At 39.9% G+C, this 27,933-nt stretch overlaps 1 protein-coding gene across 20 annotated transcripts in view; it reads left to right on the top strand.

The window, feature by feature from the left end:
- DTNA (dystrobrevin alpha) overlaps positions 1 to 27,933 on the top strand; it is a 437,121-nt gene that overhangs the window by 370,348 nt on the left and 38,840 nt on the right. For 7 of the 20 annotated variants that reach the window (XM_013974253.2, XM_013974252.2, XM_013974248.2 and 4 more), the window contains 5 exons: positions 622 to 711; positions 9,070 to 9,147; positions 9,700 to 9,792; positions 24,573 to 24,660; positions 27,461 to 27,558. In XM_013974253.2, the coding sequence (XP_013829707.2) occupies positions 622 to 711; positions 9,070 to 9,147; positions 9,700 to 9,792; positions 24,573 to 24,660; positions 27,461 to 27,558 (447 nt within the window). Of the gene's footprint in view, positions 1 to 262; positions 554 to 621; positions 712 to 9,069; positions 9,148 to 9,699; positions 9,793 to 24,572; positions 24,661 to 27,460; positions 27,559 to 27,933 lie in introns of those variants that run through there. The other 13 variants (XM_005696994.3, XM_013974260.2, XM_013974258.2 and 10 more) reach the window with 6 other exon arrangements.

The raw sequence follows: 27,933 nt of genomic DNA, 5'->3' as shown, positions 1-27,933 counted from the left end.
CATTTGAGCAACAGAACCTCCGCAGTGAAATCCTATGGTTGAAGCCCTCAGTGTGTTCCTTTAGCATTCCTTTTCAGAACCACCAGCAAATTCAACCATCTTTTCGAAAAAAACAAAATTATGAACTGTAAAATCTGTTAGAAGCACGGGCCTGTGCCTTTATGTCAGGAAAGAGACTCTTGTATTAGGAAGCTCTGCATTCTGTGAATGTCCAGCAGAGATAGACCCCATCCTTACTGAAGGTCATTTTATATCATTTCAGCTCGGACGGTGCTTATGGTGGATACGTCTAGATGGATAACATGGCTTCTTCTACTCTAAACTATTCCTATAATACTTTGAGCTGTTCTGCTTCCTCCAGGGTGCATGGTATCCCTTAACCCAAAATAGGATCATTTCCCTTTTTTCCCATTTTCAGTCCTTCTAGAATGTTCCCTCTGAACCACAAGCACGTTGTTCACAATTTGCAGTTCTTGCTCTCCTCACAGAGGTTGACCTCTGGTTTCTGTTCTAAGGGTGCTGTTCAATAAAGCTGTGTACACTGAACATCCTTCCTCTCTGAGTGGGCCTTGCTCTGTCCATGGGAGGTTTTAACGAGGTCTCGTTGTTTGCATCCCTCAGGTTACCTGAGGGGATAAGTGCATCCAGCCCTGTGGCTGAGGAGCATTCACTCATAAAGCTGTATGTAAATCAGCTTGAACATGGCACACGGTCAGTATCCCAGCCCTGAATCACTAATCGCAGTAGTAGTTCCATAGCTAGACTGCTGGTCCTACGTCATCACTAAAATCCCCTTGTAGTTTGGGGACTGGATGGAAAAACAGGTCTCCTGGGGGTTCATGAGATTCCATTGAGAATTTCCAACTTGAGCTGCAGTGCTTGGTTCTTTTCTTTCTTTTCCACTTCTCCACTTCTTTAACTGATTTTGTCTTCATACCAGTATGTATGAGATGTGTATGTGTGAAGAGTACCACATTGGATCTCCTTCTTTGGATGATTCTCTGCTTTGGTACAGTTTGTAAAACCCCAGATGGTGATTCCTTAGACTCTTGTATTAAAGAGGCTCATGGAATGCTTCCAGCCCTAACTGGATGAGACCAGGACAACATCCCATGGCTAGACCATATTATAGTAAAAGACTTCAGGATTTATATCCTTCTGTCCCACTGGGCTTGGACCAATTTTCCCCCAGGTAAGCAGTCTGATTCCTACTGAAGCAGCAATTAAAAAAAAGAAAAAAACAATTTCAGACTCTGAGTGCTTAATTTTTAATATCTGATAATGCTGGTGGTGATCCACTGTTTATTTCTTAGCCATGACCATACACTAAGGTTGATGGAAACCATCATGCCAACTGTGGACATCAGTTAAAGGCACTGATCTCCCAACAACTGGAACTGAACCAAAGAATTACGACCTAGAGCTCAGCCCTGACTCCTACCTCATTGTAACTGCCCCTTTGAAAATCTTATAAAACCTAAACAAGCCAAGAGTGGCGCTGGTCAGTGTTAAGGCCACATTAAAAGAGTAGTTTTCCACGAGATATTTTACTTAGTCTGAGTTTTTGGTCTTTGGTATAATGACAGATCTTACAAAGATAAAGCAGAATGAGGATGAATTGAAATCACTACTCCAGAATCCTTGCCACAAACTCTTGGCATTCCTCACCTAGAGTCCTTTTACAAGCGTACACTTTGATCTTCAAAAGGTGCGAGGGTCTATCTTTGAAGTCTTTTGACATCCTAGTAACCTCACTCACACATATTTATGAGGGTGTAACTCTGGCTACTACCGCCATCTCCCCCATCCCCTCTTCTGATATCTATTTCTAGCTACATACTTGATTAACTTTTCCCTTAAAAGAGGGAATTCTCAAAGATACTCTCCCTTAACCCTTTGAAGTCTGTGTGTGTGTGTGTGTGTGTGTGTGTGTGTGTGTGTGTGTGTGTAAGAACTCAGTGCTATTTAGCTGTTAGATACAGTGTGGATCAAATAATGCAATTCATGAACTAATTCACTTCATTCATTTTCTTGGTCATAACTATATCCCTGCTGCTGCTAAGTCACTTCAGTCGTGTCCGACTCTGTGCGACCCCATAGACAGCAGCCCACCAGGCTCACCCATCGCTGGGATTCTCCAGGCAAGAACACTGGAGTGGGTTGCCATTTCCCTAAACCTAGATTATTTTGTTATAAATGCATGAATTTATAAGAAAGGGAAGTGTATTATCACCACTAGGTAAAAAGCTCCAATATATGATGTATGATATATGATAGGGCAGCTGCATTAAACTTATGAAAGATAGCTTGCCATTATGGCAAATATTATTGCAAGAGCTGACTACAGATTTGGGCCCAAAAGGCCCTGTTTCGCCTCACTGCCCACAGCCTTGTGCCTCTGAGTATCTGCTCTGTCTCTTTCGGCATCATGCCCTTTGTAAAATCTTAATTATCTGCCCAAATCCTTCCCTCATTTATGTGAGAGAGCTAACCAGTCCTTTCTTGTGTAAAATGTTTCACTAATTATGGCTATTATGGCCATTTCTTCATACAATAAGGGCATTCTAAAAGTTTTAATTGTTAGATTCTTTTACTTTCAAATTTAGAAACATCTCTTCCATATATTTGCACATACAGCCTCTAAACTCTTAACTGTTCACAAAAAGAATCACTTTGGCTATTATGTATACCATCTAGCCAGATCTGATCACTGTCCCAAATGTTAGAGCCTGGTTTAGGATTCATAGTGTTGAACACAATCTAACATACTGTTTTCTGGTTTATCACCATGTTATTTGGTTAATTACTAATACTGTCTCAGGTCCAGGTGTACATATGGGGAAGATAGACTGCCTACCCACGCATTTCCTAAATCCTGATCCTTTTCAATGAAAAAGCATTTGCGAGTTATTTTTCTTGGTTGACTGGTTGGTCAGTTGGTTGATTTGCTTGGATTTTCAACCACAGAAAGGCTAATTCTCTATGTCCTTTTTCCTTTTTTCAAATGAAACTTTGCCTTCCCAAAGAGTCTTTACCTAACAATCCAGATTTTTAATCTGATGTATAATATTCAAACTAAACTTGAAGCATTTGTGCTTTGGTAATCAAAAGTGAATAGAAACAAAACTGAGGTACTGAATTCAGCCTTTGCTTCTGAAAATCAGTTTTTTTCATAGGTAATATTTTCTGAGATTAAAGCCTTTTCCTTTTCAGTCAGGAAAGCAGGTAAATTTATAAATCAGCATCATAAAAACAGGTATACACTTAGAAATCAACCACCTGAAGATTTCTTCTTTCTGTTCTTTAGGGTTATGTTGTATGAAATTTGAAATAAACACTGTCTGCAAATATTTATCCCATGTAGCTTTCTTTATTCCCAGAGTTCCACTGAGATGCTAGATTTTTTTCAAACTTGAATTAAACTGGTCTTTGAACTCAACTCTGTTCCCTATACTAAAATGTTAGGATATAATTAAATATGCAGTCACCTCTTCTTCACTCTTTACTAGAGTTGCTTAGTTGCTGTCTGTGTGTGCCCCATACCCAGCAAACTTTTTAGGCATCTCTTGGCAAAAATACGATTGATAATGGCTTGATACTATCTGGGGAACACAGTAAATGTAGTGAATCAAATATGACCTAGAATTCTTATTATTTCTTCCATGGTACCTGCTTAAGATGGTCTGACTTTCATGCCAGCCTGAATTGATGACAACTCATTTTCCCACTGAGACGCTCAGCTATTTTTATGCATGTTTGCTGATTTGCATGTGGAAGATAACTTTACATTTCACATCAAAGATATAGAAGGCTAGATAAAGAAAGGAAACAAGAGTTGTCAACAAATTATCTCTTGAAAAACCTGACTTGTGGACTCTTTATTGTATTTAAATTAGTTTGATGACCTTGGCATAGTCTGTGTTAGTTATAGTGATAAGCAAAATGTTATTCCCAACTGACAGATAAGGAGGAAGCCATGTTTACAAGTCATTCTTCATAACCCCAAACACCAAAAAGTTTATCAATTATTTAAGAATAAATAAAAAAGGAAATATCTGTTCTTAATTTGCCATGGTTCAAATATCATTTTCCATTTAACCATTGTAATGATAATTATACATAATTTATTTACATTATATTATTGCTCTATGCAAGACTTTTATTTAAATCTTGTTACTTTCATGTTAAATAAAAGAGAAACATTTGGGTAGAGCTAATGTAATAACACAGCATAAGCAGAAGTGGTTTTTAAAACTATATGGCAGGTCTATGTGAAAACCCAAGGAACATTTGTGTGTGGTTTTGTTACCTAGCTTGTGTGCATGCGTGCTAAATCACTACAGTCGTGTCCGACTCCATGCAGCCCTATAGACTGTAGCCCCCCAGGCTCTTCTGTCCATGGGATTCTCCAGGCAAGAATCCTGGAGTGGGTTGCCATGCTCTCCTCCAGGGGATCTTCCCAACCCAGGGAGCGAACCAAGGTCTCTTAAGACTCCTGCATTGACAGGCAAGTTCTTTACCACTAATGCCACTAGAATACCCCAAAATGTTTGCACTTAAGAAAAAATCCTAACATCACCCTCTGAAACTAAAGGGTGAATTTAAATAAATAAATATGAAATATTTTGAAATCATTCTGTCCTTCCAGAACCCATTATGTCAGAGTGTGTGTGTGTGTGAAAATTTTTAGAAGAAGCCAATTTTTCTTCTTATATGTTCTTTCCCTATACTCCCTATACAGAGTATAAAAAGGATTGGTGAAAAAATAAGAGAAATTTTTAGAAAAGAATAATCTAAAGGATTATTTCCAGCCTCTTTTCTTTGAGCAGAACACATGAAATTCAAATTTCACCTGGTCTACCTCCTGGGTATGTTTGTCCCCACACCCAGTAATGAACAAATGTGTGCAGAAGGAAGTCTTTATCCAGTGGCAGGGCCTGGTGAAAAGAAAATAACGATAATAAGAGAACGAGGTATGTATACACACAATCTTAGGATGGTAGCTTTGCTTCTCCTTGGGATTCAGATTAGAAAAGATTCATCACCCACAGTTGAAAGGAGCCCCGTGTAGTTTCCAGTTTCAGAGCTAAAAAAGGAGGAATACATTTGAATTTAAAGACGAGGCATGCCGAAGATGTAGAAGCTCCAAGAGCTAGCAGTGCAGAAGAGCCATTGGGATGTTTGACATCCCAGAAGCAGTCACTTCTTTTAAAAAAAATTTTTTTTTTATTGGAGGATGATTGCTTTACAATGTTATGTTGGTTTCTGCTGTATGGCAATGTGAAATCAGCCATAAGTATACAGACAATAGCCAGAAAATGGAAGCAACCTAGATGTCCATCAGCAGATGAATGAATAAAGAAGTTGCGGTACATATATACAATGGAAGACTCGTTGGAAAAGACCCTGATGCTGGGAAAGATTGAGGGCAGGAGAAGAAGGGAGGAACAGAGGATGAGATGGTTGGATGGTATCACCAACTCAAGGGACATGAGTTTGAGCAAGCTCTGGGAGATGGGGAAGGACAGGAAAGCCTGGCATGCTGCAGTCCATGGGGTCGCAAAGAGTTGGACACAACTGGGAGACTGAACAACAAATATGCAATGGAATATTACTCAGCCATAAAAAGGAACAAATTGAATCAGTCGAAATGAAGTGGATGAACCTAGAGCCTGTTATACAGAGTGAAGTAAGTCAGAAGGAGAAAAGCGAATATCATCTATTAACACATATATATGGAGTCACTTCTGGATAAGGCTCTAAGTTCCAGTGTTGCCAGATCCTAGAGGCCGCAGTGAATTGGAAGTATCACCAATCTTCTCCAAGGAAACTGCAGAGCTACAAAATGAAAGTTTAAACATCAAAATTACTCTTATGAAATATTGTGAGGGTACATTGCTTTAAAGAGATCATCAAAAACTATTTGATGTCACTACCTTGACAACAATTCAGGAGAAAATTTGCTTCCTTCCTTCAAGCTCCTTGTGAGCTGCAGAAGCTATTCTGGTAAAGATACTTCACGTGAAAAGTCTTTATAGAGCCAAGTTTTAAGTGCAACCTACCTCTTTGTCTGCTTTCTTAACAGTTGAGTGCCTTTTTCCACTGTTTTCATCATTCACTTGGCTTCCTCTATACTATTTTTAAATTTATTTAATTTTCTCTTTTGGCTATGCCACACGGCACGTGGGAATCTTAGTTCCCCGACCAGACATCAAACTCGCGCCCCCTGCACTGGCAGCAGAGTCCTAACCACTGGACCACCAGGGAAATCCCTTGGTTTCCTCTACCCATGGTCATAGTTTTGGCTTCCCAGTAATAAATGAGGAGGAGAAGAATTCGAGGTACTAGGTAGCATAGAAACTTTTGGACAGTGAGGACCAAAAGTCAGAAATGCTCTTGGCACTAGATGCTAAGAACTGTAGCAAAATAAGATAAATGGTTTATTTCCACAAACTCATAAATGTAGAGAATGTCACCCCTATATATACCAAGAACTACTTTCCGTAAGGATTCATGTGGGAAAGGAAAGGAACATGAAAGGAATTAAATGATGCCTTTGAACCAGCACTGGCAAGGGCCAAGGCAAAGAAAATGGCGACAGAAAGATAGGAGATGCATGTGTACATCTGCTAGTCCCTTTGAGGAAGGAAGGGACTGGGAAAGAGCAAGTGGGACAGGCAAGTGGGGGCGAGGAAGGAGAGAAGGGCCCAAAGCACTGGAGAGACAGAAAGAATGCGCCACCAAAGGAGAATCTGGGCAACAGCTTGCTTTCTGCTGCCAACCCTGCACCATCGTGATGTCAGCAGGTCTCCTCCAGTGCCCGAGCTTGCCAGTGAGTAAGTGGTAGGACACACACAGCTTTGTTAACACATCACCTTTCTCCCATAAGGCATCACCCGAGTAATTTGTAACACACATCCTCCTGGTTGATCCTCCCATGTTTCTTTTTATTTCCTTCTTGCACACTCAACATCAGAGGTTGTGACTGTGTAATTTTTAGGCCTTTGATGTAAGGAAATAGCACAGTTTCTGGGACTCAAGGTACGAAGTAGCATATGTAACAAAGCAGAGAAATAGTTTCAATTGGAGGGAAGAATTCTGACTATTTCACTTAGTGTTTTGAGTGGTTTTACAGGGATCTGAAATCAATTATATAATAGGTAGATCTATTTTGTGTCATTAAAAAAAAAAAAAGTTGAGGGAGCTGACTGGGCAGTGGTAGGACTGTAGTTACTGGGCTACAGGGCTTTGCTATCTTGGTGGGATGGTGAGAAAACAACTCCAGTGGCTTAAAGTGGTTATTTGGCCCTGACAGCATGTTTCATAGTCTTAGAAGCTGAAAATCAATGTGCTGTTAAAAAAGCTTAGCTTCATCAGAAAAGTAAATTCTCCTAGAGCATTAATTTCATTTTTAAAGTCAATTTTGTGTGTGTGCAGTTGTACTTTTTGAGTAATAGGTACAATCCTGAAAAGCTGAATGAAGTCATATATTTAACAAAACCATGACTACCTACCTACTGTACAGTAGATATTTTTTTTCTTTTGATATTTTTTTATAGATAAAATTTGTTTTCAACTTTACCATAAGCCTGACTATTTAAGGAGTCTTTGTAGTATATATTATTGTAAATTATAAGAATTCCAGTTATAATATGCATAATTTAATGTGATATTCACTTATAAATTGCTATATTTTGTGCTCTGTAGTCTGAAAAAGTGGTACTTTGTAGTAAAACCTTAAAATTTTTAGTTGAAGTTTTTGAGATTTCTAGTTGCTTTATTTAGCCATTCTTACATTTATGGGCTTCCCTGGTGTCTCAGGCGATAGAGAATCTACCTGCAATGCAGGAGATCAAACCTGGGTTTGATGCCTGGGTTGGGAAGATCCCCTGGAGAAGGGAATGGCTACCCACTCCAGTATTCTTGCCTGGAAAATTCCTTGGACAGAGGAGCCTGGTGGGCTACAGTCCATGGGGTCGCAAAGAGTCAGACACGATTGAGCAGCTAACACTTTCACAGTTTCACATTACATTAAGAAACTGTGGAAAAGTTGGGGAAGTTTGTGGTAAAAAATCCAAAAATTTCTATCCAAGTAATTAAACACTTGGTACTCAAACAGTCACACAGTTAATTTTTTTATTCTCCATGAAGGGAGAAAGGGATAGTTTTAAGTACATCAGTGTTGCAGGGCAAATTCTTAGCCTACAAAAGAACAAACTCTTTTTAAGCATATTACAAGCAAAATTATAATACTAAGAATCAATATATTTCTCAATGAAGCATGCATATTCATTATAGTAAATCTTGGGTGACTTTGGCTTGGCCACATGTTATTGGTTATTATTTATATTTCTATGTATTCTTTAATAAAACTACATTAAGCTGTTATAAAATTACCAATTAAATGAATGTTCTTCCTAGTAAATATAAAATAATAAGAATTTGCTCTATCGGTGGGCTTCTCTTCACCAGTTATAGACACAAGGTCTATGAATATATATATTTATAAGGCTCAAAGATTTATTTCTCTGTTTCTCTGGAAGTTTTCCTTGCAGCTTCACAGCCAAGGTCAGGTGATTTGTGCCTGAAGTAGGAAAACACTTTTAATATGACACCAGTCTCTAACTAGGTAATTTTCAATTCTCTGTTCAATACAGACAATCAGAGAATAGAGAGCAGGCTGCAGAAGTCAGCTTCTTGTGTGGGGTCTGAAGGCTGGCGGGACTTAGTGAACTGCTCCACTGTACACAGGATAGTCTGTCAGGAATGCTGAATGAATGAGTGGTCTTTGTGTCTAGGCATATGCAATCTATTTGTTAGGCAAATAGCAGAGGTCAAATCTGGGATCACAGTGGGGCTTGGGTAATTGTAATTACAGTTCTCAGGCCAGGTTGCTACTTCTAGCCCAACTCTGAGGAAATCTAAAAACATCTTGAACTTTTCAAAGTAAAGAAAGAGCTGTCCAAATGGAGCTTGGATGTAGTCTTGGGGAGTTTCTGTTGCCAGTTTCTGTTCTCGAATGCATTGCCGTGTTTACGCTCTTCTTGGCTTTCCCATCTTATTAACCAGCTCTCCTCCCAAGGACAGTGAAGTCGAGCAGAGCAAACTGCTGGCTAGGGCTGCTCCAGCTTTGCTGAAGGGCAAAGGGTAAGTTAAAGCCAGAGTGTGCTGGAACCCTGAATTAACTGAACTAAAAATGCAGATTTCTTGTGTCAAAGATGCTTTGTGTTTGAAAGACCATCTTTGATTTAGTCAAAGCAGCTTCATCATAACCCCATTAACAGCACCAAGTAGTTATTTTGAGTAGACACATCTGTGTTGTTACTTGCTTTCCCTGATTTCCTTGTTAAAATTACTAAGCTTCAGATTTGATCTTCCAAAAGATAATCTTTGCTTACAAGCTACTTCAGTGTATTTACTGTACAGATGAATTTCTTGGACTTAGTGGTTTAAAGAATGCAAACCTGCATTCTTAAAAGTGACTTGACCTAAGTGGAAGTCTTTTAAGTGAGTGAAATGGCACTGTGAATGTCATTGCTTGGATTTTGCTTGTGTTTTTTCATAGAACATCGTTTAGTTTTCCTTTACCTGCTTGGTTTTCTAAATGCCCTTACTATCACAAACTCACTCCTGCCTGCCCCACTTGTTTCTGTCTACCTCTCCTAACAACATCCTTTCTTTCCTCCTGCCCTGTTTCAGGATACAGTACAGCCTGAATGTGGCAGACAGGCTAGCTGATGAACATGTTCTCATCGGGTTGTATGTCAACATGCTCCGGAACAACCCATCATGGTTAGTGCAGGTTTGGCTGCTTGACTGTCCTGAGAAAGGGAAACAGTCTGATCTCTTGATAAGCAGTCTCAGCAAGGGGCAAAGTCACTGGATGGCAGAGGTGTCACTAAAGTATTTTTTTAAACAATTCAATTAAAATATCTTGTGATATTACTTTGGACACTACCCATTAATGTACCATAGAATTCACATTTTTGCTAATATCTTAGCTAAAGGACAAGTTGTGTAAATGGGTGCTGTGCTAAATATTAGCATTTAGGGAAATGCAGGACTCTGGGTCCCTCTGGTCAATTCTGTGTTATATGGGCCATATCAAATTACTGCACGATGGTGGTGCAATAATTTGTCTTATTCCGAGGACTTGTGTGTTTCTGCAATTTGGAGAACAATGCTCCATTCTCTTAAGATAGATATAGGAAAGAAATAGGATGAGATCATACCATGGAAATCATTTCTTGAACAATGGTAACATTGGGAGAAATTGTCTTTCAACTCTTCTCTTACAAATGTTTCAGGGTACTCATCCTGATAGATGCAAAGCTTACTTTCAAATGTGTTAAATGTGTGAATTCAGATAAAATATTAGAATAACGGCATTCCTAGAGTTTTCCCTTTCTATTTCAGTTGAGACATAGAAGATTCCTGCCATTGGTACAAGTTAGTTAATAATAAATGTACATTTTCAATTTGAATGGGAATAAATGGACACATTGTATAATTATCCTATGTTTCATCCTAGTTTAGACAACTGTTTTACAAACATGTTTTGCAAACCAGTTCCTTAGAAGTATTTGACTTTATTTAATAACCCTAATATAATTTCTCTGAACTTAGAGCCTATGGATTTTTTTTTGCAGTCATAACTATTTAGGGGTTAAATTTCCTCTAAAATTGATTCCCTTTCTTCTACTTTGTCACAGAAAACATCCTTGAGACATTTGGCCTCACTCTCACTACTTGGTATTGTTAACCACTGCTTTGTTTCTGGAACTTCCCTCTCTTGACTGCTTCTGATGCCTTAGAAATATTTTTTGAAAGATTACCACATGAGTTTAAGTGATACAGTGAACATTTATTTGTTTTAATAGTTATATATTTATCTCAATTCATATTTAATATTTATATGTGTATGTATATGTGTATAACATCAGCATATTGGTTTAATTTTATACTCTATCCTTCTGTTTGGGGAGATAAAGATGAACTCTTCAGCTAAACCCATCTCTTTGTTCAAATTTTCCCAGTTTGTAGATCAAACAGTTACTTTTCTTTCTTACATCTCTACCTCCCAAAACTACAAGTGGAAAGAGTAATTGTTTTCATCTTACTCCCAATGAATTTGGACCACCCCCAGTGTTATACAGTAGCTGAAACAACAGAACTAAATGCTTAAATTACCTCCCTGCCAAAATCTGTGTTGGAAATCTTCAAAGCAGGATATAGTAAAGATCCAATCATGTCTGAAGGCAATGCCGAGATCTCACATCATGTCCTCCCCCGTAATTCTAAACACATTCCCATTATTTCTACAGCTCCTCTTTGACCTTTTCTTAATTAAAGTTGTAACAGAGAAATCTCCAAAGAGGAGAGCACAGTTTGACACTCCCAGCCTTTTTCCCTCCTCCAGTGGTTAATCATATTGATTTGATGGCCACTTAAGACCATAAACCTGTCTCAGCAGAGACACCTTACATTGACTTGATGAAAGCTAGTTGAGATTTGTATTTTGAAAACAAAGCAGAATTTAAGACTGATCAATGAAGCCTACTCCATTTTAATAGCTCCTACTCTCCATAATTCCCATCACTGTTTTCCATCCTTAAAAAATTCCAGCTTCTCTTTTCTCATTTCCCCCCCTGCCTTTCCTTTATTGTAATTAATTGCTAATGATTCCCCACACCTGCCAGGATTCTGTAAGTGATGAAGTGATCTCTCCTCTCCTTTGTTATCATCATAGCTATGATGCTCTACTGTCATTCAACTATAGTGAGATGTAGAATGATGGTAACCACAAGAGTTACTTTTTTTAAAGTATATGAAGCATATGATCGTGTTTTTATTTTGGTTTTGTTTTTTATTATTTTGATTGGAGCATAATTTCTTCACAATGTTGTATTAGTTTCTACTCTACAGCAAAGTGAATCAGCTATACATGCATCCCCTCTCTTTTGAATTTCCTTCCCATTTAGGTCAGTCAGAGCATTGAGTAGAATTCCCTGTACTATATAGTAGGTTCTCATTAATTATCTATTTTATGAAATTGAAAGTGTTAATTGCTCAGTCATGTCTGACCCTTTGCAACCCCATGGACTATAGCCCACCAGGCTCCTCTGTCCATGGAATTCTCCAAGCAAGAATATTGGAGTGGGTTGCCATGCCCTTCTCCATGGGATCTTTCCCACCCAAGGATCAAACCCAGGCCACCCGTATTACAGATAGAGTCTTTACCTCCTGAGCCGCCAGGGAAGTAGATAGTATCAGTAGTGTATATATGTCAAGCCCAAGAGCTACCGTTTTTAAAGTATTTGCCTCACAATAAGCATTGTGTTTAAAACTTTATTTACATAATTTCCCCTGGTCCTTAGGTAAGCCTGTAGAGTATATACTTTCATCCCCATTTTATCAATTGGTAAAGGTACCAATTCGGAGAGTCTACATGATTCTCTCACAGACACAAATCCACTACACAGTGGGGCAGGGATTTCTACCTTCATCTACTTGATCCCAAGCGCATAACCACTGCGCCACATTGCCTTATATAAAGCCTATATAAATGCGTGCTCTCCAGAAAGCTCTTTTGGACACTCCATACTGTATCCACCACATCTCTATTTGCTAAAATTGCATATCCTGCTCTATTATTTTTATTTCATTTTAAGAGAGATTTTAAGCACATACTAGTAAAAGGAATTGTTAACAAATTGCCATTTATGTATTTAGTTCTGTGTATTGTGATTTCTCATTTTAATTATAAGCTTCAAAATGACAAAACTTTTCAGTCTCTTGGACCTCATGACAGCAGCCAGAATATCAATAATAAATTTTTACATCTATGAAATGCTTAAAAAATTACAAAGCCCTTTCCCACATATTATTTAATCTGCTTGTCAAAGCCCATAAGTTTGGATATTTTTATTTCCATCTCACTGATAAGCAGATGCTGGTTCCAAGACATTAAGGACGTATCCAAGGTCAACTGCCAGCAAGGTCTCCCAATACTGAAAAAATAATTTGTTATCTACCTCATTCCTCGGTCTTCCTGTCTGTGCATCCTTCTTGAAATGGTCTATAAACAGGAATCTAATAGTTGTTCTTGATTAAAAGGTATGTTTTTGTGATTATCCATATATGCTCCTAATTCACTCTGGGTGGGGGCATTTTCCCCTATATCTATTCTCCCCTGTATCTACTTAACATAATGAGAAACTGACTCATTTGTAAACAGTCTGCTGCTAAATTCAAGATATACTTTTGTGTCCTTGATGGTTTGATGTCAGATAAGCTAAACAAATAAACTGCAGCTCAAGGGAGAATTCCTGCTGTCTTCCTAATTCCTAGTGAAGTTTCAAAAGCCGTAGTGGTTTGCAAGCACCTTCTTCAGTGGTGGAGGAGGGGTCTCAGAGTCACACAGTGAGGGCTTTTTCTGGCCTCCCCTAAAGCTTCCCTAGGCTTGCTGGTGGTTTATAGGACAATGGTGGCAGGCACGCCAAGGGATAACAGAAACCAGCCCAGAACTTACAACTCTAACCATAATTATAAACCTTGATACTTACCAGTCAGACGTTTCTGGTGTGTTTCTTTCAACTCTGAAAAGACGGGCTTCCCCAGTGGCTCAGAGGTAGAGAATTCACCTGTAATGCAAGAGTCGCAGGAGACATGGGTTCAATCCCTGGGCCAGGATGAACCCCTGGAGGAGGGCACGGCAACCCACTCCAGTATTCTTGCCTGGAGAATCCCATGGACAGAGGAACCTGGTGGGCTACAGCCCATGGGGTCTCAAAGAGCCGGACACAACTGAAGCGACTTGGCAGGCGCTTGAGGGAAGGAGGCAGCACAGTGTAGGCCAGCATCTGTGCTCTGATGCCATGGACCATTGCTGTCACTTTGTCAAGCCCTGATCTCATATAACTAGGTTAAAATTTGTCCTGCTCATTTTTTCTCTCAAGTAGGAGAAATTGGACATTTTGACGCCGATTTCTGGGTTTCACATATCAGGTCTAAGTAGTCACGGGCTCACTTGCTTGCTTTTTTTCTTTTTTTTTTTGGCAGCACCACACAGCTTGTGGGATCTTAGTTCCCCAAGCAGGGATTGAACCCATGCTCCCTGCAGTGAAAATACAGAGTCCTAACCACTGGGCCACCAGGAAATTCCCTTGCCTCCTTTAATAGATTCCTATGACACTTAAGTTCACAGCCCAGACCACTCCCCAGGGCTGTAGGTCTTTGTGTGATCTAACCTGCGCCTACCCCTCTCCCAGCCTCCGCTCCCTCGGGGTGTTCCCACTCAGCCACAATACTTAGTCACATCAGTTTTGGGTCAGTTCCTTAAAAATACTCCTAAAACTGCCTCAATGACCAAGATACTAGCTCTTCCCTATTTTCCTCCTGCCCTTTCCTTCCACACACTTGAACTTTCTCCTCTGATTTCCAAATACTGGTTAAAGGTACCTACTCGTCAGGTAGGTCTCCCACATTAGTCTGATCATGGAGTACTATGTATTTCATTTCTGTCATAAATGTAATCATTCATTGCTTGGTTGGTTGGTCCATTACCTACTTTCCGCTTACAGGGCAGGCCTTCTCAGACTCATTTACCACCATCTCTGTGGCATCAGCACAGTGCCTGGCATACCATAGATGCCCAGTAAAGGCCCACTGGGGTTGGAGACTATTGATAGTACTATAGACATAAAATTCCCCCTCACTCTAAACAAAATTTGTGAAGTGTCCTCAGGAAAAAAAATTTTACTATAAAAACACTTTATGCTATTAAAAAAAATCACCTATTATAAATTAGCCCTGAAATTAGTATAAGAGTATAAAGTAGGTTTTTGTGGATCACAGCAAGCTGTGGAAAATTCTTAAAGAGATGGGAACACCAGACCACCTGACCTGCCTTCTGAGAAATCTGTATGCAGGTCAAGAAGCAACAGTTAGAAATGTGCGTGGAACAACAGACTGGTTCCAAATCAGGAAAGGAGTACGTCAAGGCTGTATATTGTCACCCTGAGTATTTAACTTCTATGTGGAGTACATCATGCAAAATGCTGGGCTGGATGAAGAACAAACTATAATCAAGATTGCTGGGAAAAATATCAATAACCTCAGATATGCAGATGACACCACCCTTATGGCAGAAAGTGAAGAAGAACTAAAGAGCCTCTTGATGAAAGTGAAAGAGGAGAGTGAAAAAGTTGGCTTAAAGCTCAACATTCAGAAAACTAAGATCATGGCATCCGGTCCCATCACTTCATGGCAAATGGATGGGAAAACAATGGAAACAGTGACAGACTTTATTTTGTTGAGCTCCAAAACCACTGCAGATGGTGACTGCAGCCATGAAATTAAAAGATGCTTGTTCCTTGGAAGAAAAGCTATGACCAACCTAGACAGCATAGACATTACTTTCTCACAAAGATCCATTTAGTCAAAGCTATGGTTTTTCCAGTAGTCCAGTATGGATGTGAGAGTTGGACTATAAAGAAAGCTGAGCACTAAAGAATTTATGCTTTTGAACTGTAGTGTTGGAGACGACTCTTGAAAGTCTCCTGAACTGCAAGGAGATCCAACCAGTCCATAAAGGAAATCAGTTCTGAATATTCATTGGAAGGACTGATGCTAAAGCTGAAACTCCAATACTTTGGCCACCTGACGTGAAGAACTGACTCATTGGAAAAGACCCTGATGCTGGGAAAGATTGAAGGCAGGAGAAGAAGGGGATGACAGAGGATGAGATGGTTGGATGGCATCACCAACTCGATGGACATGAGTTTGAGCAAGCTCCAGAAGTTGGTGATGGACAGGGAAGCCTGGCGTGCTACAGTCCATGGGGTCACAAAGACTTGGACATGACTGAGCAACTGAACTGAACTGAACTGAACTGAACTGATAATCTAGGTGAAAAGTCAAGTATCAAACTTGACTTAGGTAGAGGTGATAAATGTGGATGAAGATCATCAGCAGCAATTCACTGATGTGGCCAAAACAGCTAATAAGGATCAAAAATATTAAAGTGATATTGGGCAAAGAAAATTTTTTTATGTCCTCTGATCTTTTCGACTTTGTGCTAGTTCACTGCGGCTACTATAACAAAATACCACAGACTGTGTGATTTGAACAACAGTTTATTTTCTCACGGTTCTGGAGGATGGAAGTCCAAGATGATGGAGCCGGCAGCACTGTTTCTCCTGAGGCCTCTCTTGTTGGCCTGCAGATGGCTGTCATCTTTCCGTGTCTGCACGGGGCCTTTTCTCTGAGCATGTACATTCCTGGTAAAGACATTCCTCATAAGGACTCCAGTCATATTGGATTATGGTCCCACCCTTACAACCTCATTTAACCTTAATTCCCAGGTGGCACTAGTGGTAAAGAACCCACCTGCCAATGCAGGAGACATAAGAGAAGTGGATTTGATCCCTGGGCCTGCAAAGATCCCCTGGAGGAGGGCATGGCAACCCACTCCAGTATCCTTGCCTGGAGAATCCCATGGACAGAGGAGCCTAGTGGACTGCAGTTCATGGGGTTGCAGGGGCCTCATTTAACCTTAATTACCTCTTCAAAAGCCCCATCTCCAAATACAGTCATATTCTAAGACACTGTGGATTATAGGCATCCATGGTGGCTCGGATGGTAACGAATCTCCCTGCAATGCAACAGACCCACGTTCGATCCCTGGGTCAGAAAGGGGGATACCGACTCCAATACTCTGTGGATTAGGGCTTCAACACTAATTTGAAGAGAGAGAATTCAGTCTAAAACACTTCTACGCTGAATCCGCTGAACTGTATGCCTGTAATCTTTTTAATGTGTAGGCTAAGATTTGATTGATTTTTTTCAGTAAATGTTGTGCTTTTGAAAAGGGTAAGTTTATTGCAACCTATTGAAGGGAAAAATTATTATCCACACCTACTGGAAGTATCTTCTTTTGAATTTTCATTTTCTTGTTAACATTACTCCTTTTCTTCTTTAAAATATTTTGGACTTTCAGTTATAGTACTAGACTTCTGAGAACGATACTCCCTTAGCATCCTAAAAATGTAGACCTGAAGAATGTCACACACACCAATGTATGTATCTGCATGAACTGCACTGTACTCACAGGGGTTTTCTCAGCATGATCAATCAGATGATAAATTGACTTTTAAGATGAGTTCATTTTTCTGTTATAAATTCTAATATATTTTATGTTTCCATGGAAAATGAGAGTGACACTACCAATCTAATGAGGTTATTGAAGTAGATGAGCTAGTATGGTACTGGGAACACAGGAATAATTCAGTGTTAGTTACTCACTTAATTTTGAATAAGGTTGAAGGCACATAAGTTAGATTTTAAATCCCATTTTGTAAAACCAGTCCACTGTAATATGATAGAAATAAGCACTGTTAGCTTGTGGATCGTCATTAATATTGTTGAGCTGATGAACTTTAGAGTGTGCTCTCTCCAAATATGCTAAAATAAAGAATGCAGAATGGGAAATGGTCACATATGTTGCTTGATAAGTTGTATAAATGGGACACTTTGATTAAAAATTCATGGCACTTTGCAGTTTGCAAACAGAAATAAGAGAAGACTATCACTGTTAAGCTAATTCTTTCCTTTATTTAGGAAATTAGAGATATAAAGACTACTTATTGCTTCTATAAAATGCTTCATTGATTTAGCTAAACTGTTTTTCTTCTTTTTGATGTAACCTAGAATACTAACCAGTAACCAATCACATTTTCTCAGCAAAAAAGCCTGATTTATAGATAAGGAAGTGATGGTGCAAAAAAGGTATACCAAATAACATTATCTGTTGTCAGTTCTGTCCAGTCACTCAGTCGTGTCCGACTCTTTGCGACCTCATGATGTGCAGCACGCCAGGCCTCCCTGTCCATCACCAACTCCCAGAGTTCACTCAAACTCACGTCCATCGAGTCGGTGATACCATCCAGCCATCTCATCCTCTGTCATCCCCTTCTCCTCTTGCCCCCAGTCCCTCCCAGCCTCAGGGTCTTTTCCAATGAGTCAACTCTTCACATGAGGTGGCCAAAGTATTGGAGTTTCAGCTTTAGCATCAGTCCTTCCAATGAACACCCAGGACTGATTTCCTTCAGAATGGACTGGTTGGACCTCCTTGCAGTCCAAGGGACTCTCAAGAGTCTTCTCCCACACCACAGTTCAAAAGCATCAATTCTTTGGCATTATCTGTTATAGGTAAAAGTAAAAAAGGATACTTCAATCAGCCTTACCATGTACCCTGGCACTGCTGCAAACGCTTTACATGGTCATCCTCCCAATAAGCTATGTATTAAGTTTGTGCATGAGAATATATAAACTGTTTATAGATGAGAAAACTGAGGCACAGAGAGGTTAAGTGATCTTTGCAGGGTCACACAGCTAGTAATTGAGACGGCTAAGGTTTGCATCCAGAAATGATCTGGTCCAACCTCGTACCCACTCTTGTATAACACTGCTACCAGCTATCCACCCTTCCTAAGTGTAAGCATTTCTTTTGAGTGGGAGCTTACCTATTTGACACCATCTGCAATCTAATCCTTAAAACAACAACAAAATGTGAACCAAAAGAGAATTTGCCATTATTGAAGCGGTGGGATGGGAAAGATCTACTGTTGATAAATGTGAATGAGTACAATGACATTTCTATGAACTTGAACACCTATATAAAGCAGATAAGGAATCTGTATCCAGCCATAAAATGTATCTTCATTTTTAACTCTGTCAAACATAAATAATTAGTTGGATTTTAGATGGCATGGCTAGTGTTAAAACACAGTATTTCATCTGTATTCTTCTGATTTTTTCAAGGTGTTGAGGATGTATATAGAGCGAAACAGGATTCAAAAGAGGGGGGCCAAAGACCATGACGTTGCAATCCTAAATGAACTTAACCTCTATTTGTTCTTTTGTCCAACTGATTCTCGGGTAGTTCCTGTTTCAAGCACTGTGCTAAACACTCGAGTTCCAAGGGTGAAAAGATTGAACCATTCTGGTTTCAGAGAAGTTACAATTTAGTTAAGGATGAAGGCAAATGAAAAAGGCAATTATTATAAAATGCAAAGTGACAACAGTTATAATAAAAGCAGTGCAGTGCAAAGTGCTGTGGAATATATAAGAAGCAATGGATCTGAATTTGGAGGTTGGACAAAAGAGCGGGAAGTGGCAGTCAAAGTCAATACCATAATGAAGAGAAACCAGCCAAGTGGAAGTGGATGGAAGAGGCAGAGAGATTGTTTAGAGCAGAGAGAATATGGTGCATTTGAGCTTAAGTGTGGTAAAGCCATGAGGGTAAAAGACGAAGCTAGACTGTGCAGGACCTTAAAAGTCTTCTTAGGAGTTTGAACAATGAGAACCTATTAAAGAATGTTCTGTATAGGAATGCTTCAACCAACCTCACTTTTGAAAGATCAATGACTCTAGGACAGAAAATGAATTGGAAGAAAGAGTAACTCAAATCAGAGTAAATTTTGAGAGGACTTTACACTCATTCAGGATAAGAGGACAGTGGCCTGGGCCACATCAGGGGCAGCTGATTGAAGGAAATGGAAGAATGTGAGAGTGTGTAGAGTAGAAGGCATAGCCTTGGTGGATGATATAACACAGTGGGTTATCAAAGTCAGGGTCTTGATAAAGGAGTTTGAAGGTACCCCTAAAGAGAAGGCTTTCTCATTGTAAGTTATTCTTATCATTATTATTATCATCCATGAAGATTCCTATGGCATTTTGCTCTCAACCAACTGTGAAAGACAAGGAAAAGTCATCCTCCCCTGGTGTGTGTGTGTGTGTGTGTGTGTGTGTGTGTGTGTGTTAGTCACTCAGTCATGTCCAACTCTTTCCAATCCCATGGGCTGTAGCCCACCAGGCTTCTCTGTCCATGGAATTCTCCAGGCAAGAATACTAAAGTGGGTAGCCATCCCCTTCTCCAGGGAATCTTCCCGACCTAGGGATCAAATCCAGGTCTCCTGCATTGCAGGCAGGTTCTTTACCATCTGAGCCACTAGGGAAGAAGATTCCTATGGCTTTTTGCTCTTAATCGACTGTGAAAGATAAGGAAAAAGTCATCCTCCTCTTAAGTAATAACTAGTAATGCCTTCTCAGGCAGTAATCTTCCTAATAGCTATTTGCATTTTAATAAAAGAGCAGTCACACTTAATGACCATAAAAAGTAATCTCTAGTGATAAAGTTTATGTCACCATTCTGACAAATGGAAAAAAATACTAAGGAAAAATGTAGAGGTATTTCTATTGCCCTTTGGATCACCTTATTATTTGTTTTGTTTTGTTAACGTAGGTGAATCTTTTCATGACCCAAGTGTAGACAAATACATTTTTTTACATTTATTCTGATTTTCTTTTGTTGTTGTTGTTTTTGCTGCATGTCTTGTAAAATTTTAGATCCTCAACCAGGGATTGAATGAACCTGAGCCCTCAGCAGTGACAGTGTGAAGTCCTAAACTGTGGGCCACCAGGGAAACAGGCCTGTAGAGATACCAGAGAAATGTGAATGAACATTGAGTTCCCAGAAATCGCTACTACATCATAATTTAGGAAGCCCTAGCCCTGCCACTCAAGTTCCCCAGATGCCATTTTGAAATCACAGCAACAGACGCTGGCCGTGTGTTTAAGGTCGAAAGTGGAGAACTTACAAAATAATAGATTTCCCCACTCTGAACTGAAGTCTACACACCAGCCTCTTTTTAATTCATCATGGTCTTGTAGCAAGATTATAAAATCTGGAAATGAATAGGCAAGGATGGAGATGATGTTGGGACTGGTATTTCTTTAATGATTTAGGGATTACTGGTCATTTACTTTCGACTCTTTGTAACTGAAGTCTTGAAATAATGGAATTTATTAGGGGAATGCTTCATTCACCCTTGTATAATGTGAACATACGGAAATTGCACATGTGGGCGCGTAAATCGTGCATGCACAAAGGGGCGATCCATCATTTCACCCCTCATTCACTCGGTGCTGGGGAAGAAGGGGCAGGGAAGTATGAGTTGTAGCTTACTAGACAAGATCCCACACCTTCACCTCTTACATTCCCAGGAGGCTCCTTTCATATAAACTTCATATTATTTATACCTTCTGGTCATTCATGATGAAAGGGACTTTTATCATGAGGTTTTTTTTTTTTCTTTATCAAGGTTTTTTTATTATCTATTTATCAAAACACTCACACATGTTTTTGAAAAAGTCACTTTCAGGCAGTCGAACAGATCATTGTCCCAAACTTAGAGCAGTGGGCCTTGTCTACATAAACTGTGTTGAATTAGACACATGGTCTCTAATATATCAACCAGAAAATGATAAATGCATTAAAAATCAAATTGAATTGTTTCTTTGTGGGGCAGTTTTATTTTAAAGTAAGGACAGCATAACTTTCACTTTCTTATTAAAACTGTAGCAAGAAATTCAGCTATTAGTTTTAACTACTGCAAAGTGCAGACATGTATTATAAAACATCTGTTTTAAACATCCGTTTTAAAATATCCATTGTCCAGAACTAATTCAGTCTTTGGCTAGTAAAATAGTTTCTTATTCCAAGTCTGAATTTGTATGCTGATTGAAACCTCAATCCACTGGGAATAGTACTACACATAGGTGAGCCCTGAATCTAAGAATATCTATCTTAAGGGAATATGTGTAAAATATCACAATGCCATATGGATATGAAAAATGATCTCTTTTATACAGTTTACATTTAGGGTTCATTTCACATGTTTAACTTTTCCATTTTATTTTCAATATCTTCTAGGTCCTTGCTATTCAAAATGCATATTACCATGTCTTGAGAGCTTGCTGGAAATGCAGGTTCTGTGATCCCATCCTATCCCACCACCCACACTCTAGAATCAGAGACTGAATTTTCACAAGATCCCTCCATGATATGTATACACACTAAAGTTTGAGAAACCCCGCTCTAGATGGTTGTTGGATGGTATGTGACATTTTGAAGGAGACAAGAATCATTAGTGAATCTGAACAGGTTACTTCAGAGGCAAAATAACAATAAAATTATATTAACTAATATTTTTGAGCATTTAATGTATTCTCAGTTCAGTTCAGTTAAGTTTAGTTGCTCAGTCATGTCCAATTCTTTGCAACCCCATGAATCGCAGCATGCCAGGCCTCCCTGTATTCTAGGCATCATATTTTGATCCCTGGGTCAGGAAGATCCCCTGGAGAAGGGCACAGCAACCCACTTCAGTATTCTTGCCTGGAGAGTCCCATAGACAGGGGAACCTGGAGGGCCACAGTCTAAGGGGTCGCTAAGAGTTGGACATGACTGAAGCAACTTAGCACAGCACAGGAATCATAGTAGCTTGATGCTTTTTCCATGCATTATCTCATTTGGGCAGCAGGAAATAGAAGACTATTTCTCTGATGATGGAGAAATAATTTGGTAAATGGAGAAATTCAGGAATATCCTAAGTAGGAAATGGCAACTTAGAGAAAGGGCATAGTCTAGTGGAAGCATTCAGAATAAGAATAGATATAGTTTACTTATGTGAGAAACGTAGACAAAGCAGAGATAGTAGAGACAGGAATATCTTCCAAATGACTAGAAAAAAAAGCTTACACTAATGTATTCTGCTGAACCAAGAAGAGCTATTTGGAAGTGACATAGCTAATATGCTGAGTTTCACTCATCTTCTCACTTTAGAACAAAGGTTAAAAGACTGTGTTGCATGTTTACTGTATATAAATGTACACATAAATAATATAAATGTATGTTACATTATGTGAATCCATAAATTCCATAAATTGGTGAGTAATTCTTATAACCTTAATGTTGGTGTAGAAGTGTGTCATTTTTAATGTATAATCATGAGGATTAATCTTTTTAAGGAACAAGCTTAAATGTAAGAGCCAGTGGAGGAGAATATAAGTATATTTGGGGGTTGAGAGGAAACTGGTTTCTAACCTTGTTCCTGACCTGATACTCACCATAATAACTGATAAACCAAACTAATCGGCTAACTAGTCTACTAACAGGATGAGTGTTACTCATATGTTTCACAAAAAAACAAACAAAAATTTTATTAGCACCCAAAGTTAGTCTTAAGTGAAGGGCTTTCTGAAATATCAACTCTCTGGGAGAGTTGATACTGCTTCTATTTACTTTAGTGTTTTGTTTTTTTTTTAATTTCTTTCCTTCTTTTTTTTTTTTTGGCTGCACCCCATGAGGCATGTGAGATCTTAGTTCCCCAACCACAGATCTAACCTATACCCCCTTACCTTGGAAGCACAGAATCTTAAGTGCCAGGGAAGTCCTGCAGTTTTTAAGAGGTTTTTAAGGGTCAGACTAATCTTATCCTAGTAGGAAGAATTTTCATAAATTTATAGGAGACACTAAATGATTCACACCATTAGAAGCCATTACTATGAATATAATTCTACTTCTCTGGAAGTAAATATAAAATAGCAAGTTACCTGGGTAGTAATATTGTAGATGAGAAATTATATTCATCATGTACTACTGTATAAGAAATTACCCCAAAGCTTAGCAGCTTAAAACAACAAAAACAGTGGGTCAGGAATCCACATATGGCCTAGGTGTCTGTGGCTGAGGACCAGAGGTGTATATCAAACTGTTCGATGGGCTGTGGTCTCACCTAAAGGCTCTACTTTGGAGCCTTATCTACAGGCTCTACCAGTTCCTCCTCACCTGGGACTTTGCACAGAGCAGCCTATGACCTGGCTTCCAGCTTCCGACAGGGCAGGCAACCCAAAAGAGCTCAAGAGAGAGAAGAAAAAAAAACACATCCAAGATGGAAGTCAGGGTCTTTTTATAACCTAGTCTTGGAAGTTACCTTCCATTACTTCTGCCACATGCCATTCACCAGAAGCAAGTCCGTGAGTCCCGTCCATTGTAAACAGAGAGGGTTACACACAGGAGTGTGACTGTCAGGAGGTGGGGATCACTGGGACCCGACCACAATCAGTTTCTTCTTCCTTCTTGCTTTCTTATTGTCTAACACAGCAGTTTCCCAAGGAGTACATGTTACTTGGGTAATAAATAAAATTATTAAAAGCAATACAACTCAAAGAGAAAGTATTCTTTTATTAGAAATGTTGATCAGAAAAGTCACTGCTCCTTGGAGCTTTCTTAGTAAGTCAAGATTGACCTTCCTGGCCACATATTAGATCATGTCAGGGCTTCCTGGTATTTCGGATGATAAAGAATTTGCCTGCAATGCAGGAGACATAAGAGACACGGGTTCAGTCCCTGGGTCGGGAAGATCCCCTGGAGCAGGACGTGGCAACCCACTCCAGTATTCTTGCCTGGACAATCCCATGGACAGAGGAGCCTGGCAGGCTACAGTCCATGGGGTTGCAAAGAGTCGGACATGACTGAGTGACTAACACTTTCACTTTTTCAGGAATCTGAGTCTGATATTAATCATCTAACAGGACTTTGTTTTGGCTTTCAAATTTTTTGCACTGAAAAATTGAAATAGCAAACCCCTCCCCCTTCCCTGGGTGGTAGTTTGAACATGTCTGTCTTTCTCAGTTGCCTAACAGGTTCCTTCTTGCTCTGTCCTCAACAGTATGCTTGAGAGCTCCAACCGGCTTGATGAAGAGCACCGGCTGATCGCCAGATACGCGGCCAGGCTGGCAGCAGAGTCCACTTCGTCTGTAAGTAGTCTGCATGAGAGAGGTCACGTTGACTGTGGTCCTGTTGCTGGAGCCACAACAGCAGAGCCAAGTGGTTGCTACTGAGCCATCTGCAAGATCTAAAAACAATCTGTCTTCTGCTGCTTTGATTTTTCACTTTTCAGCTATCATTCTGGTCTAGCGTGAATCAGAGCTTGAGGGATTCTGTTACAACAGTGCTGAATCAGCCCAATTCCTGATTTCTCTGGATAATGTCTAATCAATAAATAAAAAGAGCAAGCAATGATTCAAATCCACAACTGGCTAAGATAAATTTCTGTTTTTATCAGTATGCAAGTGGTGCCGTGATATAAAAACCCACCCGCCAGTGCAGGAGACATGGAAGACATGGGTTTCAATCCCTGGGTCGGGAAGATCTCCAGGAGCAGGAAATGGCACCCCACTCCAGTATTCTTGCCTGGGAAATTCCATGGACAGAGGAACTTAGTGGACTACAGTCCACAGGGTCGCAAAGAGTTGACCACAACTAAGCAACTGAGAAGGAAATGGCAACCCACTCCGGTATTCTTGCCTAGAGAATTCCATGGACAGAGGAGCCTGGTGGGCTGCTGTCCATAGGGTTGCACAGAGTCGGACATGGCTGAAGCAACTTAGCAGCAGCAGCAGCAAGCAGCTGAGCACAGAACCCAAAATATATACAAAATATGTACAAGAAAGAGAAAATGATGTTATAAAATTAAAAAAAAAAAACAAACCTTCATCACATGTCAAAGGTGCAAAGGCCAGACTTAGCTATAGAAGACCATTTCAAATATAAAACATAGGACCTCACAATTCTTCCATAGCAATACAAATTGTATCTTTGTTAAAAGAAATGCTAAATTAAAAAGTGATAGAAAAACTTTATGAAAGCCAGAGCTTCACCAAGTTTAAACCTTTCCCTACAGTTAGTTTTCTGAAATTAAAATTCAGGCAGCGTTCCTCCATGTCTTTGGGCTTAGACAATGGGTGCTATTTTTTTAAAGCTTGACATTCTGTTTTAGAAAGATTAGTTGTGATTTTCTTTAATTTGCTTTAAAAATTGGGGGGAATTTTTATAATGTATTGTAGAGCAAAGAAAGCACAGGGAAATCTATATAATCTGACCCTGTTTTTATTGACTGACTGTGCTGGGTCTTCATCGCTGTTCCAGACAGGCTTCCTCTAGTTGCAGTGTGCAGGCTTCTCACTGCATGGCTTCTTTTTGTGGATGGAGCCTGGGCTGTAGGGCGTGCGGGCTTCAGTAGTTGTGGTTCCTGGCCTTTGTTGCCCTCTAGCACGTGGAATCTTCCCAAACAGGAATCAAATCTGTGTTCTCTGCATTGGCAGGTGAATTCCTAACCACTGCACCACAAGGGAAGTCCTGACCCTTTTTCTATAAAACAATATCAAATAATCTCTTCACTAAATACACATACGCATATACACACAGCATCGCTGGTAGCTCAGCTGGCTAAGAATTTGCCTGCAATGCAGGAGACCCTGATTCGATTTTTGGTCAGGAAGACCCCCTGGAGAAGGGATAGGCTACCCCCTCCAGTATTCTTGGGCTTCTCTGGTGGTTCAGATGGTAAAGAATCCGCCTGCAATGCAGGAGACCTGGGTTCGATCCCTGGGTTGGGAAGATCCCCTGAAGGAGGACATGACAACCCACTCCAGTATTCTTGCCTGGAGAATCCACGTGAACAGAGGAACCTGGTGGGCTACAGCCATGGGGTCACAAAGAGTCGGACACGATTGAGCGACAAAGCACAGCACAGGACAGCACAGTTAAATACAGTATATGAGCTATATATACATATCTATTGTTATAAAATCATATATATGATATCTAATCATATATAGCCATGTATATAATTCTTATATAATCATATTCTTCTGTATCAATATATGTGATTATAGAAGAAGGGAGAAAGTGGTGACTGCATATACATCAGTTGTTAAAGCTGGTTGCAACCCCTCATCATAAAATTACATATGCGAGTGAAGAAATGCTGGAAGTATTTTGACCAAAAGAAGAAGAGAAGAAAAGTCATAATAACTCTGACTTTAAAACTATAGCCTTCCCTGATAGCTCAGTTGGTAAAGAATCTTCCTGCAATGCAGGAGACCTTGGTTTGATTCCTGGGTGGGGAAGATATGCTAGAGAAGGGATAAGCTACCCCCTCCAGTATCCTTGGGCTGGAGAATTCCATGGACTGTATAGTCCACAGGGTCACTAAGAGTAGGACACGACTGAGCAACTTTCACTTTCACTTTAAAACTATACATTTTTTAATTATGAATTACAGTGGTTGAACAGTAATTCTAGAGAAATATACCTCAGCAGTGATTCATTTACTGAAGTGGGTAGCCATTCCCTCCTCCAGGGGATCTTCCAGACCCAAGGACTGAACTCAGGTCTCCAGCATTGCAGGTGGATTCTTTACCATCTGAGCCACCAGAAAAGCCCTTTACTGAAAAAAATAGCTGTACTGGGAACAGCATGGCAAGAATGAACTCGCTCCCCAATATCAGAAATTTGGAACCAGTTTTTCCCACGTTTTGTGTATTTGCCTGCAAAAGAATTCTTTTATGCTTTCCATCCCATAAATGTGCTCCAGACCTCCCCAAAAGCTGGTCTTTAGGAGAGGAACGGCCGTTTAATTTTATGTGTTTTGCTTTCTTTGTTTTGATAAAAATGGTTGTCTCTTTTGTGTGCATATCTCACGACTCCTGTCTTTTCAAACACACATAGATTCCCCTGCCAGGTACTAAATAGTGTAAACCACGTATTTTTCAGCAGCCAACTCAGCAGAGGAGCGCCCCTGACATCTCCTTCACCATTGATGCAAATAAGCAACAAAGGCAGCTGATCGCAGAACTAGAGAACAAGAACAGGTAAGACTTTAGACAGACTGGCTTTTATGATCAGAGTGCACGCTCATTAGTAACCTATAGTCATGCTTTTAACTGTCCAGGTGTTTTTCACCCTGGCTTCCCTGGTGGTGCAGAGGTTAAAGCGTCTGCCTGCAATGTGGGAGACCTCGGTTCGATCCCTGGGTCGGGAAGATCCCCTGGAGAAGGAAATGGCAACCCACTCCAGTATTCTTGCCTGGAGAATCCCATGGACGGAGGAGCTTGGTGGGCTATGGTCCATGGGTCATAAAGAGTCGGACACGACTGAGCGACTTCACTTCACTTCACTGCACTTCAGGCATATAAATATAGGGGAAGTCATCGAGAATCAGTGAAGCTGCTTCTGAAAAACTAATC

Source organism: Capra hircus, chromosome 24, assembly GCF_001704415.2.
Source record: "Capra hircus breed San Clemente chromosome 24, ASM170441v1, whole genome shotgun sequence".
In the NCBI taxonomy this organism is placed as follows: domain Eukaryota; kingdom Metazoa; phylum Chordata; class Mammalia; order Artiodactyla; family Bovidae; genus Capra; species Capra hircus.
Note: the sequence above shows the minus strand (reverse complement) of the source record. Positions and strands in the feature narration are given on the sequence as shown.